Here is a 16,944-nt window from a genome sequence, read left to right on the forward strand (position 1 = left end):
TACTTGTGTGTGTTTCACACCAAACTCTCAGAATCAGAATCCACGAGGGTGGAATGAAAGCATGATGTGATGTAGTGGGACCTCTGCTCACAGCCCGGTGGTAGAGAACACCAGAACCCTCAGCTACATCCAGTTCTCCTTACAAATTAGAGGTGGTTCACAAAAAAGTCTGGAGATGCGACGGCAAAAACTATGCAACATGTGCAAGCATGACAGCAAACATATGGGAAGGTATATCCTTTGAGGGTTGCACAGACCTGAATGTGCTAACCAACCCTGACTGTTATTAGGTGCCTGGATAAAATCCTCAGTCGCACTGTTAGACCTTATCTTGGTGCACTAAGTACCACCTGGTGCAGGACAATGACTCATATGGCAAATGTGCATAGGCAGCTCCCTGAATGATGAAGGCACTGATGATATTGACTGGCCCTCATGTTCCACAGGCCTGAATCCAGACTTTATGAACTGTGATGCTGAACCTGGACTACAGTCTGTCCAGAAGCTCACTGATGCTTTGATCCAAGTCTGCAAGGAAAGCCCAAGGACACGATCCAGATGTTGCCAGGGCTGAATACAGGTACGTGGGGGCCATGCTATAGTGAAAGTAGCCTCAGCCTGTGATATGTGAGTTAAGTGTTAGTTTAATTTTTTATCTTAACTATAGAAATTCTTAGTAGCAACAGCAGTAATGTCTGTTTAAACCTAACGTAAAGGCTTGATAAATAACATAAATAGGCTATTAGATTAAACATTTGGCTTAATTAAATTATTCTTGTTAATTTATGGTAACCTGCATTTCTTGTGGTGCAAAAACAGTTTCTCAAAATACAACTTAAACTTTAGAAGTTATAACTTTACATAAGCAATACAGCAAACTGCAACTCTGCATTATTTAGTATGCTTCTTACAGGCTCTTTAGTAACTGCAAGTAAGGTGTGTCTTGTGATCTATATGTCACGCTACTATGGCATGCATAATTTCACATCTCTATACTGTGACCAGTATAGTTACCACATCTCCATTTAGTCACACAGTTTATCAGGATTTCAAAAAAAACACAAAACTCCAATCTTGTAACACTTTCAAAAGTGAACCGAGTCCAAATTGTCCAAATGATGCAATCCCTGTAGCCGCTTTTCTTTACACTCATATCGCTACCATAGTCGGACAATCTGCCAACAAAAACTGAGAGTACACACTTCTTGAAAAGCTCAGTGAACGACTTGTTGCACATTTTCAGTAACCACAGTGCTGATGTGAACATTTCAAGCTTTGAACACTTTTACTGTAATAATACTTTCTCATATCTCTTGTGCCTACACAGCAGACATATTGTAACATATCAGTATGGTGTGGTCTGTAATTTACGCTAAACACTGTAAACAGGTTTTGCATACTTAAGCAATTTACTTGCAACTATTAGAATAACAAAGAAAACAATCGTTTACTTTTTTTTAATAATCATTAACTGACGATTATGTGATGCTACAAAATCAGCAGTCTCTATATTTTACATTTTGGTAGATTGGCAGCTTGATATGAAAAAAGTCTTAGTATGAAGAAACTAAATATCAGCATAAATGAATAGGGCCCATCTGCTTTGCAGTGAGTGTATTTTCATGCCAAGTTAGGAGATGAAACATTAACTACAGTTCTTGCTATGCGTTCAGTTTGGTTGAAGCAGTTCAAATTTCACATTGCTTTTGTATTTTTTTCACCCAAAGTTTAACTTCCAAGGCACAGCAATGCACATTAATTTCATTTCTCGTTAGTCAAAAACCTCCATTCTAGTCAGCAGAACTGTAATATTTAAAATAAAAAGATCAATTGAAAAATATTAATCTACTGCTTACAAAATGAGAAACGGACTCTTTGCATCCGAAAGTACCACATTTGTGGGAAATAAAAAAGGTAACAGAAAACAAAACCGCTGTAGACACAGCAGTTCGATTCAACACCTGTCTACTAAAAATAGAAGGTGAAAAGTACGGCATCACAGCATGGGAATGGGAGAACAGTTTTTCCTCTGCGTGCGTTCAGCAGGTATGTGCCAAAGTTTGAAATGAAAATGGGTGTAATTATGCCACATTTCACTCTGAAGCTCAAACTGATGACTACTTAGCATAATAAAACTTTCAGAGTTACACGCCAACTGTACAAAACAGGGACGACACAGAATCGATTATAATACTTGTCCCAAAGTGCTGGGCAGGTGTTGCTGAAAGGAAAACACTGCATTGCTCAACGGCTGCTTGGTTCAGTAAGCGCGAACTCCTGGTTTGCTGTCCGGCGTCTGGTTGAAGGGATTTCCTGAGGTAGAGGAGCCATCCTGCTGGTCAATGGACTGATAGGCATCTCGGTTTCGTGATACAGAAGGGAAACCTGCAGAGACAAGCCACAAGTCTTCAACATCAGATTTTAACCACATCTAATCATGGACCTTGGAGACTGGACTGTTGTTGATATACATATTTAAAGTACTGGCACCCAGAAAGCTCAAATCTTTTTCTTTATTGTTTTCCCTTTCTCCTTACACACAGATTCATGAAACGGTTATGCAGATTTGCTATCTTGAGTCAAGTGCCCAGCCATGTCTGTAGAAATATAAATGACAGTGCTTGAATCTGTTATTACCAGCATACATTAAAAATACACACTCCCTCTGATGAATGGTAGACTGAGAAAACAGCCACTTTTATTCAAAATCCTTCTTTGATGGAAGAAGAAATTCCTCCCATTTCCCCACTACTGTTTGATTAGTCATTTTGAGAAGAGTTTGGGCACGGGAACTTCACTGATGTGAGACTGAACATGAAAAATCTCTTGTCCTTGTCCAGCAGTCAAATAATCAAGATTATTTGAAAAGAATAAATAAATAAATTTACCAGAGGATATAGCTTCCTTGCTGTATTATAGGTGGGAACGTTTATGAAAGATTTTTATAAAGGGACTTCACATGAAGCATCTACAACAAACAGTCCTGACTCTGACATGGCCAGAATATCAACTATCCCCTTTGGCGTTTCAAAGACAGCACCTCTGCACAGTCCAGAGTCCAACTGCGGTGACAAACATGCACCTTTAACGCCAGTAAAACAAGAAATCTGGTTTCACTGCAGCTGTGTGGGAATATTGGCAATAGCCCAAAGATTGACCAAAGGATGGCATCACATAAAGCTCAACAAAGCGTGTGCATAAAACCAGGCCATACTCACTGTCTAGTATCACATCACATCATGTTGATTTTAATTAGGCTCATTTTAGAATGTGCAGCATCATGCAGCTCTGCTTTAAATACATGCAAATACAATGCAAGAGCACAAATGAGGCATCTGGGGACTAAAAACCTGAATAAACCATATAGCTGATGCAAACTTTCAGATACATATAAACTCCTAAAATACAATAAATAGTGTTTGCATAAGAGCAATCTCTACAAACAAACATAGCAATGCAGGCAGGTATGGGCTTACTGAAGGTGGGAACAGTCAAATTAAAAGACACATTAAAAAAAACACAAAGAGATGGACAGCAGAACACTGACAAGATGATTGTTTAGAAATAAATACAAAAGGGGAAAAAAAATAAATCTATTTCTCTTTATCATCCTGCAGCCTGATATGGAATCTTACTTCCTGCATAGAAGGAGTTGGAAGAGGATGATTGGAGGAGAGAAACTGTAAAAAGGGAAGAGGCCAGGAATCAATAGCGGCGCCCAATAAAGGCACTGTCAGCACTGTCCGTAGTGCATCGACTGTCCACAGAGGTCTCAAAGTCTGAGAGGTCAAAAGGTTGAAGAGAAGAGAAGAGAAGAGAAGAAGAAATGATCAAATTCCAACTACAACAACAAAAATCAGCCTTTACAAAAAATAAATACTAAGGTGTGACAGTAAGGTATGCCAAAGAGCAAAGGATGACATGCAAGAAAAATAATGACATTTTAAGTTGGGAACAAATATTTAAGGAGTGCACATTAATTTAATTTAGGAGCACATTAATTTAAGGGTAATGCATGGCAGGCAGTCTGCTAAGCTGCAATTTACTTAGTTATTGCTAGCAAGGCTGTTGCACTTTACATCACGGCACAGTTCTGGTACAGTTCACACATAATGGCAGCAGACTCATTGCTCAAAATTAATGATAAGTGTTTAAAAGATGAGTCTGTCATTTCAGACGTGCTATGTTTATCTAGCAACCAACCGTCAATTTTCCAGTCGTTTGTTGTATTTAGTTTCCCTGGCTGCAGAGTTTTTACTAACTTTTCAATGTCTTGAGGTGCACTGTATGAAAATGAGACTCCTAAAAACAGTCTTAAATATGTATTTGTTGGCTAAAGCTTAAAGGTCCCTGGTAGGCGTTAGGCCTAGTATTTACTGTATGATGTGGAAACTGTTCAGACTGCTATTTGGTCTGTCTACAATAGTCTTTGCATGCACACGATTAAAAATCAAACTACACAAACGCAGAGATAAAAATTAATCTTATCTGTGTGTGTGTTTTTAAGCACTTGCTAAGTCTCTTTAGCAAATACGACCCTGGATAACACTGGCACAGTTTGAGATATGAAGTTATTCAAACCATTAATAAATGGCTTTTTCTAATGCCAATTTAAAACCTCAAAATGATTGCAGTTAGCCGTAAACATAAATAGGATACCAAACTCAAAGATGGAGCCTTTTCACTCTAAAAAAAATTGTCCACATTTTTTTTGTAGCTTGTTGAGGCCAGAGGTCAGAAGTGAATGGCCAGAGTGCTTCAAGCTGATAGGAAGGCAAAAGCAACTCATTACAACCAAGGTGTGCAGAACAAAAACAACAACAATCTTTCTATAATTTAAAATCTTTATAATCTTTATAACCTCTTTCTGCTATTTGCACATTTTTTACTGTAAATTTCTAAGTTAATTTGTAAATTTTTGTAGTAACCTGTAAATTGTAAATACTGTAAAACTTTTTTCTGTCATTTAATAGTCGGGCATTGCACAGCTACAAACATTTCACCCCATGTCATACTTTGTATGGTTGTGTGTGTGTGACAAATAAAATTTGAATTTGAATTTGAAACCCTTCAAACTTGTAACATGGGCTACAGTAGCAGCAGGCACCACTCCCCTCAGCTAAGAACAGTAAAATGAGGCTACAATTTTAAACTGGACTACAGAAGACTGTAAAAAAAAAAAGGGTGCCCTGTCTAATAAGCCTCAATTCCTACTGCACGAGAGCTGCCAAGTTACCCAGCAGGATAAGTTGGAATCTCACAAACCTCAAATCATCACAAAATAGTTTCTTGAAGATTACAATGATCTCACTGTAATGCCACGAGATCTGAATCTAAGAATGAACCTTTGGGATGTGATGGAAAAGGAAATTCAGCTGACAAATCTGCAACATAGTGTGATGCAGTCGTGTCAATATGGATCAATATCTTTGAAAAATGTTTCCAGAACCGTGTTGAATCTATGCCATGAAGAATTAAGGCAGGTCTGAAGACAAAATAGGGCCAAACCCATTAAAAACAAGATGTACATAAAAAAAATGCTACCATCTATGGCTCACAAATGAGAAGGCACCTTTTCCTTTCAATTTTGCTTATGGCTTTTAATTACCTGCCAATCATTCACAGTGTAAACAAAATCACAGCTTATTACTTGCTGTTCTTTTTCAATGCTTTCATCTACCCATGTAAAGTACGTGCCTCACCTCTATGTGCTTTGACAGTCTGGATTTGCCTGTTTATAGGTGCTAAGCACTGGTTGGTTTAATGACCACAGTCACTTTGACTGACTGCAAAAGTGTGACGGCTCAAATGTGCAGTTTTTGCTTCATTGGATGTAAAACTTAAGTCTAATACACAAACTCAGAGTAATTCAACCACCATAAGAGGTCCATCAATCAAAATTCTGGGAGCCCCAAATACCTGAATCAACAGTTCACTCACACACACTTGATTGTCTGGTTCCCAGAGTGCTCAGTGCAGCGGGGAACCATATAGATGCCAACAACGCAATCAGGCAGCAATTAAAACTCACATAGTCTGAAACTGACATTAGCCGCTTTCATCAGTCATTACACACTCTAATGGATGTACCTGCTGTGTGAATGTGGCGGTAAAGTAAAACCACAGAGAGAGCACATTCATCAATATTCAATTATCTGCCAAGCATGCAGGAAATATATTTTGTCAACTGCAGTTTTGGGTCGCAATGCAAGAGAAATTTCATTACTTTACCCAGCGTGACATGAAATAACATAGTATTTTGGCCTATAATACTAATATTAATAGTAATAAAATTGCGTTACACCAACAATATGTGGTTTTATTTTTCCCATTTGTGTTGTTGTTGCTCTTATTATGGATCAATCGCTAATGAATGAGTAACATTTTCCGGGATTTAAGAGTCCAGCGGACGTCACAGCTCAGTGGGATTTCTAATGGAAAAGCTCTCAGCAGAGAGAGATAAAGTCTGCAAATCAATGACCACACACACTTGATCAAACATCCCTTCACTTGTTAGCGTGCTTATTAGATGTTTGCCTGCAAACAGAACGCTATACACCCAAAAGTCAGTGCCAACACAAAGAGTCTCTTTCTGTGTTCATCAGATTTGAGTCCATCTGTGTTTCTTTCCACATCACTCCTGTGCTATTTCTGTCCATGTGCTATCATGGCAGATCATACACTCGTAGGCCTGCATGGGCTTAATGTGTTTCTCCATGCAGTATAAACTGGTTGCCAGGATGACACACAAATGTAATAAACATTTCATTGAGAAAGGGTTTCTTTGACTGGCCGAGCTGCAGCTCAAATATTTCTCTGCATTTTAAGTCTTGTGACTGTAACTAATCAGTTTGACGGTGGAATCATCTGCCAGCGCTTTCGCTCAGCGTCCTGCCAGGTTGCTGCTCTCGGCAGGCTTTTCATGGCAAACGGCATAAAACAACACAAGGAAGACATCAAAGTGCCCTTGGACACATGCATTACTCCATACCTTAGAGCTTTGGTCATAAAGTGGTGGGTAGGCTCAGGTATTTTAGATACTTTCTCACTAGTTCTGAAATTATACTGGGAGATGTACCCTCTGTGTTGTGTATGTATTTCTGCTTTCATTACCTTTTCACAGCTTTCATGACAGCAAAATGAAAAACTGAGGAACCTGAGCCAAAATCTTTTTAAATCTCGAAATGTTTTATGCTACTGTACGTGACCCATCTAGTCGTACTTACCAAAGTTGATGTTGTAATCTCCTCCTCGCTCGCGGTACATTTGGTAGACAAAGAAGCAGGAAATGGGTTTGAGCAGCAGGTTGAGGATGGTCATCCCTGCGCTGAAGCGAAACAAGTCGGTCGAGGCACCGAGAGGGTAGAATATTCCGAGATGGACGATGTCGGTCAATATTGTCAAAATCATCCCTATCAGAAACTACAGGGAGCACACAAAAGAGACATGTAAAGCGACATAATTGTAACATGGAAAATGAAGTCATTTGGTTGGTGGGTGTGATATTAAAAAAAAACTAAAGTATAGCATACATGTTCTGGAAAAAGATTTTTGAGGCAAGCCATTACAAAAAGAGTCAAACAAAACAAGATCTTGTCTTATAATTTGGGACAGTCAATGTCCATATTGTTAAATGAGAAATAACTTTCCAATAAAAAAAGAATTAAATATGAGTTAAACATGCTATTAGTTAAACACTTGAAAATAAGTGAATTCACTTAAGGCACCTGAGAAAAATGCTGCCAGGACTTAACCATACTGGAAAAGATATACAGTGGGCTATATTACCTGCAGCTGATTGGGCGGGTGATTGATCCAATTTAAAATACCACTCAGTGCTAAGAAATCCTGCTTATCCATTAGTTGTGCACCAGTGTTTTTTCTTGATAGATCTTGGACATGAGTGAATATGACATTGGACTTTAATGTACACAAGGTAAAAGGCTCCCCTGTGGTTACATCCCAGCGTCTATAAGTCTAAATTAAGTTCAGTACAGTGACAGAGTCCAGTACTGTCAAACTCTCGTTTTGGTTACTGTCAAAGAATAACACAGTAGACAGCTATTTTGTTCAAGATTCATCCCTTCATTTCAAACACTCAAAGCCTGGACAAAGGTGGACTTTAAGTATAGTTTTGTTAAATCCATCAGTTAAAGTTAGTCATAGTGGGTTAGAGTCATCCACAAAGCTACATAGCCCCCTGAGATTAATATAATTTCCCATCAATTGCAGTAAAGAGTTTGTTTTAGTTAAATAAAATAAGTAACCACATCATTCAAACAGAAACTGAAAGAATCCGTCCATTACAAGGACATGAAGATTTAGAGTGTAACAAATATTTTGCATCAGCATAAAACTATTTATGCAGTGAACACACAACTAAAATGTAGCAACCTCTGGGGCTGAAAAATGAAATAAGAGCTGAAGCTGAAGCACCAAAAGCTGCAGCCCCTGAGGTTGGCTTCACGGGCCAATCAGGTCCCATGCTAAAATGTCCAACGTTACAGCAGAAATGCATAAAGCATTTTGACATCTGGTGTTGTTTAGTGTTCAATCATACAAAAACACACTTGAGTAATTTTAAGCCTGTTTTGATGCAAGTCAGAATAAGCATCCCATTTAATATTACAACACTTTATGAAGGTACCCTGCTAACCAAACTAGCTAGCAATAGATGGCAACTCCTCCTCACTGCCTGCTCATGTTAATATGGTCAGATTTGACTTGAAAAAAAAAAATGAACACAGCCAAAGCCAGAATGTGAAACTCGATCCAAAACTAAAGCCATGAAAAACCACATACCATTGTGGCCATCTTCTATATACAGTCTATGAGAAGGGCTCAGTACTTTGTTGACCCACAGTCAGGATGAGGCACTTAATAGTTTCCTCTGACAGACAGAAGAGCCAACTGCACAAGTTTTCCTTCTATCTGATAACGGCTCTCATTAAAAGCTGTTCTTGCTTCAGAACACAATCAAAAAACAATTCTGAAGTCACACTTTTGTTTAGTTTTTTTTCCCCTTAGTCAGCTGATGTCACTAATGTACAATGGAAACACCAGTCACGGGTTCAGAGTTACGGTATGATAAGGGTTGACAATTCTGAAACTTCAAACATTTAAATTACATTTGCTTAAGGAGCCATTTTAAACTGTCTGAGGGCCTCAGCTACTGTACTGTGGTAAATTAAGGGCTCTTTTTCAAAGGGATGCTCACAGAATGCCCTAGATTCCACAGACAAATAGGTTAGCACAGATATGCAGCACTGCACCTAAAGTTGGACTACTTTATGTGTCACATGATGCTATAAGAGCGTATGAAGAAATGAAGGCAGAGACTCACCATGATCACTGCATCTATTGAGTCCCTCTGTGCAATCGCCCACACTCCAACTGCTAAAACGCTAAAGTTCGCCCATGTGAAGGCCACCGACAGCCACACCATACTCCCCCTGAAGGAAACACACAATTCATACGAGACAGATTCTTACACACCCCAGGAGAGTTACGTGCGATTTCACAGAGGATGAGACATGTAGGTGAAGGAGTTGACCTGAATCAGGAGTTTAAGCATGTGTCTGTGTGCCAAAAGAGGAGAGAAATTCCTCAGGTTTGTGGAAAAAAAGCCTGTGCTCATACTCACCACACTGTAAGCAGCCAGTGCACCAGTACGATGGCCTGGAATAGAGAAGGACAAAAATGTGTTTACACTGAACTGAGACCCAGAACAACCAGTGTATAGCTAAGAATGATGAAACTATCACTCAAACACAAGTTAAAAACTTCAAATAATAACTGCGTGCAGCTAATCTGCAGCAATGATTTATCTTTTTATTTAGGTCTCTAAGAGGACCGAAGACATCTTTTTTAACCTCGCCAAATTGCATTTTTTATACATATGATTTCCTTCAATTCTGTGAAACAAAGTAAAATTAACTCATTTCAAAAAACTTTAAGAGATAAATGAACGAATGACTGAACACACTAAATGAATATAAAAATGCACCATCGTGCAGAAACTGTTAGTGTCCTCCAAGCTTACTTTTAACATCACAGGTTTTATAATCCTTGAAAGAGCTGTCCAAAATTACATTTGACCCATTTTAGTCTTTGGACAGAGCACAAGGACACTTTTGTCCCTGTTCAGTTTCACGGTTAATCAAAGGCATCAGTTCATCAGTTAATGTTCATCACAGAATATAGTTTGTCTCTACTATTTTTTGATACCTTAGTTCCCCCCAAATTCACTGCATATGAGTGTTTAAAGTGTTTGTGAAAATAAATATGTTTATATGTTTAAATAATGACCTCTGTCAAAGGACCTGCTGCCACTCAAAATTGTCCTTCAGGGACCGTATCCCCTGAACATTACCTTAAACACTTCTTACTTAATAGCAAAAAGTAGAGCAGCAGTTTACTGTGATCTGAGTCACAAGCAGAGGAAGGTCGTTGCCACACAGAGGAATTACCACTGAGGAACAGAGCTGACATTTCATTGAAAACCAGCTTTTGTTTGAGCGTACAAGCCGAGGCAATCAGAAACGCAGAAAGTAAACCTCACCTTTAGATTTATGGCAGGGATTTCCATAATTGTCTGTTTGGACAAAGCAGCTCCTCCTTGATCCGATTCGGCGTTTCAACTTGTTAAAGAGCTACATGAAAAAGTACCGCAGTTTCTCTTCTTACACAAACTTCTGTCCAAACCCCTCCTCCCGTCGGCTCAGCCTTGCAAACACAAGCCATGTGACAGCAACCTGACTCGTTCCCATGTGACTCCTGCCCCTCTCACCCCCTCACCCCCTCCCCCCAACCCCTGGGGTGCGGTTCAATTGGCAAATTTGCTTAGGAAGGTTACTAACTAACTGAAGAGACCCGGAAATATGTGTGCGGCAGTCGGCCGCTTCCGTGCTTCTTGTATTACTTCCTTAAGCAGAACTTTAATTTAATGATTTAATAATAACTGGACGCAAGGAATTATATATATATATATATATATATATATATATAATTGAAATGATATTTCACTCTTGTTTTTAGTTTATATTCCCCGCATGGTAAATTAATATTATTGAACTTTTCTTTGTGAGTTCCTGCCACACAAACACATGAGATTTCAATTAAAGGTCCAGAATGTATTTAGTACATCTTAATAGAGTAGCTCAAATAAGTCAAAAGATATCAACCAAAAACTATTCTATTACACATTCTCAGGAGGATATAACTGTACCCGGATTCTCAGCACAGCCCGGTTCAATTTTCCTAAGTGGCCTTTCTAAAAGTATATTAACATAAAAAAAATTCTGTGAAGTTTTCAGTGCTGACAGAAAAAAAAAATACAAGATTAATATAAAAAAATATTATATTATATAAAAAATAGTAACATTTTATTTAAGAGTTATTATTATACTGTCAACTAAATATAAAGTGTGGTGATGGAGGTTGACTACCCAAGCACCCTGGGCTCCAAAAATTAGTGAAGCTCTCTGATGCCTCTTTCATCCCTTACAAATGAGGCAAAGTGGCTTAGTCCACCCACTCTTGCAGATGCATTCACAGCACAGCTAATTTATTGTATTTTAGTAACCGCTAATCCACATCCCGAATCATGTCTCTACCCAAGTAAGGATAGAAAAAGGAAAAATATAAAAGAAATGCTTGGAGAACAAAGGTCAATGGAGGACAGCTAACAAGTTAAAATGGTTTAGCTATCAGTGGTTGCTAAAGACAGAGAGCCATTGTCAGATGTGACACACTATTAAGTTTACTCAGCACGACTAAACAGCATGAAATTTCAGAAACAGCCAGAGAGAGTGAACCAGCAGCCTCTCCAAAGAGGAACTCAGTAAGTTTATTTCAGTCACTTGTATTTAAAGCAGTTTCAACAGAACATCAACAATGCCAACGTCAAGCAGCATTAAGCTTTATTGTAGGTTGGACCAGCTGTGTCGTAATCAATGCACATTTTGAGGAAGCCTGTGTGTTTACAGCTCATGAACTAGAATACCACAATGACACTGCTTATTAAAAAAATGAGTTTGGTAGTCACGTATATGTTGATAGATGTTTATTATTGTTTGCTACTTCTAATGAGACACTGTCAGGCAGCACACCAACATATCAGCATACACTCTTGCAAACCTTGTCATGCATTATTTAATCATCCTGTATCCACAAGACCATTAGACTGTCATAGATGTTTTGTGTTTGATAACATCAACGGAGCACTAACAGACAGTAGTGTGAAAATGACTTTAAAAGGAAGTTGGGACTGAAGGAGTACTTTGAGCATTTGAACCACTTGCAGCAGATGGTGATGTCTGTTGTTTAAATAGATACTGGTACAATACATGCCCCCCCCCCAAAAAAACAACAACAACAAAAAACAAAACAAAAAACAACAACAACCTATAGCCACCTTCACTGAGTTCTCAGTAAACATTTTCCTGATGATGATTGAGTCTTAATGAAAACAACATGTGGACTCAATTCACAAGCATTTTCTTATTGCTAATTCAGATTTCAAAGTAGGCTATAACTTTATTTAGTTCAGACATTTAGTGAAGTCCAATTAAGTCACAGTCTGGTCAAAAGATCTTGCAGGTGCATTCCTGTAAACCTTACACAGCTGGTGTGGAAAAATCTTTTCTTGTCTTTCAGTCCATAAGTATAGTTTTTAACAAAAACATATGCAATAGCCATAATTATATATCACCACAGAAACACTTACTGCATATAAAATATATGTAAGCAGTCTCGTCTGTCATCACACAGCTCAAGTGGATGAAAGCCAGGAGGTGCAGATGCTGTGACAGGCTGGGAACCTGGATTTACCCTGCCTCTTGGCCTCTGCCAGCTGTGATAGGCTCCACCCACCATGACGGAAGAGAATGAGTGGAGGGAGGTGCAGCTGAAAGCTGTAGAAATCATTCAAAACTGTGCTTGTCTGATTATTATATTATTTCAAAGGGTGAGCGCTGCTTGCCCTTTGGTTCTTAATATTCTAAATGACCAGAATCATGAAGTATGTATCACTCGTTCCTTATGTGACTGCCATTTGCCTTCCTCACCGATGCCTGTGTGACATTATGTCCCTGGACTTTAGCACATTTAACCTTTAGCTCGCTGTAAGTCACTGTGGATGAGAGCAGCTGCCGAACTTTTAAAATGTTAATATGAGATTCACTCTCTGTGATTTCTGTTCTGCAGTCTGACTCAGTCTTTGGCACTTCTGTGCCCTTTTCACTGAAGACAGATTCACAGCCCAGTGTTGGCATATGGCCTCTGCACTATCCAGCATTAACCCTGACCCCACATGTGACCTCTGACCCCACACGTGACCTCTGACCCCAGTGGCAGCACACAAATTAATTTTTCTCTTTGACTGAAAGATAAATTTTTTAAAATCCACCATAATTAAATTTAGCAGCCTTGCTGTCCTGAATGTGCTCGTGTATACATGTGTGTGAAAATGAGACTGCAGTGGGACAAACACACGAATGTTACATTTTGTAGTGTAACGTCAGAACTTTATCCAGCACAGATAAAGCACTCATACAAAAAACTAATATTTGAACTGAGCACATATAATTTCTTTGATGTTTTGACACGTGGTGGCAGATTTCGGACTAGCTCCCATGTGACGTCTTTTCATTTCTTGCTCATCTATGTGCTTTAAGAAGTAACCTGATTTTGAAAAGTTCCCTTGAAATAGACACCATGGGGGTTAATTAATTCAAGAAAGGTAAACATGCATTTGTTGTAGCTGCAGCTCTACAGGGATGTGGCTGTGTGTAATCTATCTTTTCTCTGGCTGTTGGCCAGGTTTCAACAGGGCACTCTACCAGAGCACTCTGGCATAGGTAAATATAAAGAATACATGACTGTTGCTTTTATTTTGTGTCTGTAAATCAGGATAGCACAATCGCAGTTCAACTGAGATGGTGCTTAGGAAAGAAAAATCTGTGTTACTTTCTTCATCTAATGAAATATTGATGTGGCTAGATTTGCAGAGGCTTTGTGTGATCTGAACTACGCTGAATGTAATTTCTTGCACTTGCTCTAATGTGTCGTAAGCTTTGTGTTAAAGCATTCTGAGACTTAAGTGTAGATGGCAGATTATCTTATTACATGAAGATAGACGGTGCTTCTTTGGTGCCTCAAAAATCTCCATATTAAGGAAAATGCTCTCTTTGAAACAGGCTTACATTACAAAGTGTATCGATCAAAGTGAGCCATTTAGGCTTCATCTTCATAAAGATTTTATCTTTTTTCCTTAAAACTGTGATATAAAATAATGAAAGAAAGGGACTAGCTAACTACCTTCTGGCCCAGTGGTGGAAGGGGATTAATTACATATTCTGTGCAACCCTGTTTCCAAGAAAGTTTAAAATATAAATAGAAGAAGGGGGGATTTAAAAAACAAAAAACAAACAAAACCAAAGCCAAACATATGCTTAATTTGACTTTGATGCCAGAAACACTTAAGCGTGATTCCTACTGCGCGTTGCATCACCTCTCCATTTAACAGCACACTCTAAGTGTTTCAGAACTGTGGGCATTACTTGCTGTGGTTTCTAAAGCTTTCTGGATACTGGATTTCAGCTGCTTCAGGGCAAAACTCAACATCACAGCCATTGGTTTTCAGCCTTGTCCCTTGCATGCAAAGATTTATCCCAGTTTAATGATACTGAGCACTGAAGATGATGAAGATTTCACATTCTTTTTGTGTTTCTACACTGAGAAATGTTATCCTTAAACTATTAAATGACTTGCCTCTTCCACAGAATGATGAACCACCCTCCAGTACTCCCCACCATCCTTTGTTCCAAAAGCCTATTTATAATAGAATATAAGGACACATTGTTTCAGTTTCTAAATTCAAAACTGACTCGAATTATTATTTCATGGTTGGTACAGTGTTTGGCTTATTCCTCTTGAAACTGCAGCGTCGCAGCCTCATGTGGCTCTTTTACCCATTTCCAGTGATTCCCTGTGACCCTGAGCCAAAAACAAACAACCCAACCAACTTTGAATATTTGCATCACAGCCTGTGTGTGTTACGTTGACCATTATCGTGTTAATTTTGCATACATGCAAAGATAACAATGGCTCGTGCTATTCCCCCTACCTATGGATTTCACATCCAAAAGAAATCTTTAGAAAAAACACAGAATTTAACAATGCAAGGATAAACCTTCACCACCAACCCTGCTAGCTTAGCAGTGGCAGTGAAACTGGCATGTTTTATAATTATTTTTACAATTGTAAATGGCTTTGGCTGCTGCATGTTCTACTTATTATAAAAGTAGGTGTTAATTTGACTGATTTGCATAAACCCAGTAGGTGTCAAGATAAACCTAAAGCACAGATTTTCCTAAAGCATAAGCAAAGTAAATGATTTTGTTCTGTTCTAATTTAATAAAAATAAAAAAAAGGAAAATATGATGTTATTATCACATAAATACCATATTTTAAGTGCCAAAAATCCATAGATTCCCGGCGGTAGAGTAATCACATGCAGTAGTTTTCATTATCTTTACCTGTGAACATGTTTTTCAATAATTGCTTTTAGAAATTATTTAAAATGGGACATTTTTTGTCAAAGTTAGTATGTGTTAATCTCAAGAGTCAGTATAGCTCTCTTTAGCAGACGTATATTTTTGCAGTCATTATTCTTAATTTTTAATAATCCTTCTTTATGGACTTCATGAACTTTCTTTTTGTTTTCTGCTAGTGTGTTTAAATTATTAATCCTGTCCAGGTGAAGTCCAGCTTCCCTAAAGATAACCTCTTATGTTCAATTAAATAATCTTTGGTAAGATAAAGAATTATTTGTTGAATCAGTGACTGCAAGTTGCCTCATGTCTGAGGCGGCAAAGCATCCCCAAGCCATAACATTTCCAGCACCGTGCCTAAGTTAGAAGAAGCTTCTGCTCCTGATCAGTTATCTTTGAACACATTATTCCAATAGGTCTTGTCTTTCTGTATAAATGGACACTGGCCAATTACAGTTTTGTTCCAATTCTATTTTTAGACTGCAAATGCGTGTCTCTCAGATTGTAGACTGATACTCTTTGATACAGATGGTTGCGAGAGTTATCTGCAGATCCCGTGATTACATTTTCAGGTACTTGGAGGCTTTGATTTCTTTCTCACTTCTTCAAAATGAGATACATTTCCTGTGGCAGGCAGGAAAAATTAACAGTTATTTAAAATCTGCACCATTTATAGAATAATAATTTGTTTCTATCTGGAAATCTTTTTAAATCTCATGGCAGACTCACAAGAATCGAAACCTTTTACTTGTGAAGGCCTCGGAGAGCGCTTTAGATTTGTGACACCGTACACCTGATTAGCAAAGAGGAAAAACTTGAACCCTTAAGAATGCTCTTATCATTTTATCTATTTGAAGGTTTAGGAAATGTAGACGTGCTTTTACTTATTTATCTGTCATTTATTTACTGAAATTATGAAAATGAACAAAAAATGTCAGTTTTAAATCATATTTGTTTGAGTACTAGTTTAAAAGAAGATCAAATCTTTTCTTGTCCAAAAATATATTAAAAAAAGTAAAGCACTTTTTTTAAATAATTGTTTTATGTGATATAAAAATTGCATTTAGAAATGTTCTCCTTGTGTCTCATCACACAATAGTGTCGATAAAACGACCGTCTAAAGCATAGGTGTCAAACTCTGGCCCGCGGGCCAAGTTTGGCCCGCAGCCTAATTACATTTGGCCCGCGAAGCCATACCAAATTACTATTAGCGCTGGCCTACTGGTATTATACAGTTAATATATATATTGTTTAGTATTAAGCTTTGCTTGTTCCATATTCAGTTTTTCAGCAAAACTTGTTTGAGTCCATAAGAAAAGATTCATTCTTATATCCAGAGATTTTTTTTTTCAATAAATATTAGCGTTAGCCCGCGACTTTGTTCCAGTTT

General features: G+C 38.2%; 1 protein-coding gene across 1 annotated transcript; it reads right to left on the reverse strand.

Moving 5' to 3' along the window:
- Window positions 1–1,442: 1,442 nt before the first annotated feature.
- On the reverse strand, window positions 1,443–10,793 carry agtrap (angiotensin II receptor-associated protein). Its single transcript, XM_082534999.1, has 5 exons — window positions 10,562–10,793; window positions 9,644–9,678; window positions 9,344–9,452; window positions 7,227–7,422; window positions 1,443–2,385 (listed from the first exon to the last, which is right to left on the reverse strand). Exons 1-5 carry the CDS (start codon window positions 10,586–10,588, stop codon window positions 2,261–2,263), a joined length of 492 nt encoding a protein of 163 aa, XP_082391125.1. The 5' UTR covers window positions 10,589–10,793; the 3' UTR covers window positions 1,443–2,260.
- Between the last annotated feature and the right edge of the window lie 6,151 nt (window positions 10,794–16,944).

The sequence above is a fragment of the Aulonocara stuartgranti genome (assembly GCF_965226115.1).
Source record: "Aulonocara stuartgranti genome assembly, chromosome: 5".
NCBI classification, from domain to species: Eukaryota; Metazoa; Chordata; class Actinopteri; order Cichliformes; family Cichlidae; genus Aulonocara; species Aulonocara stuartgranti.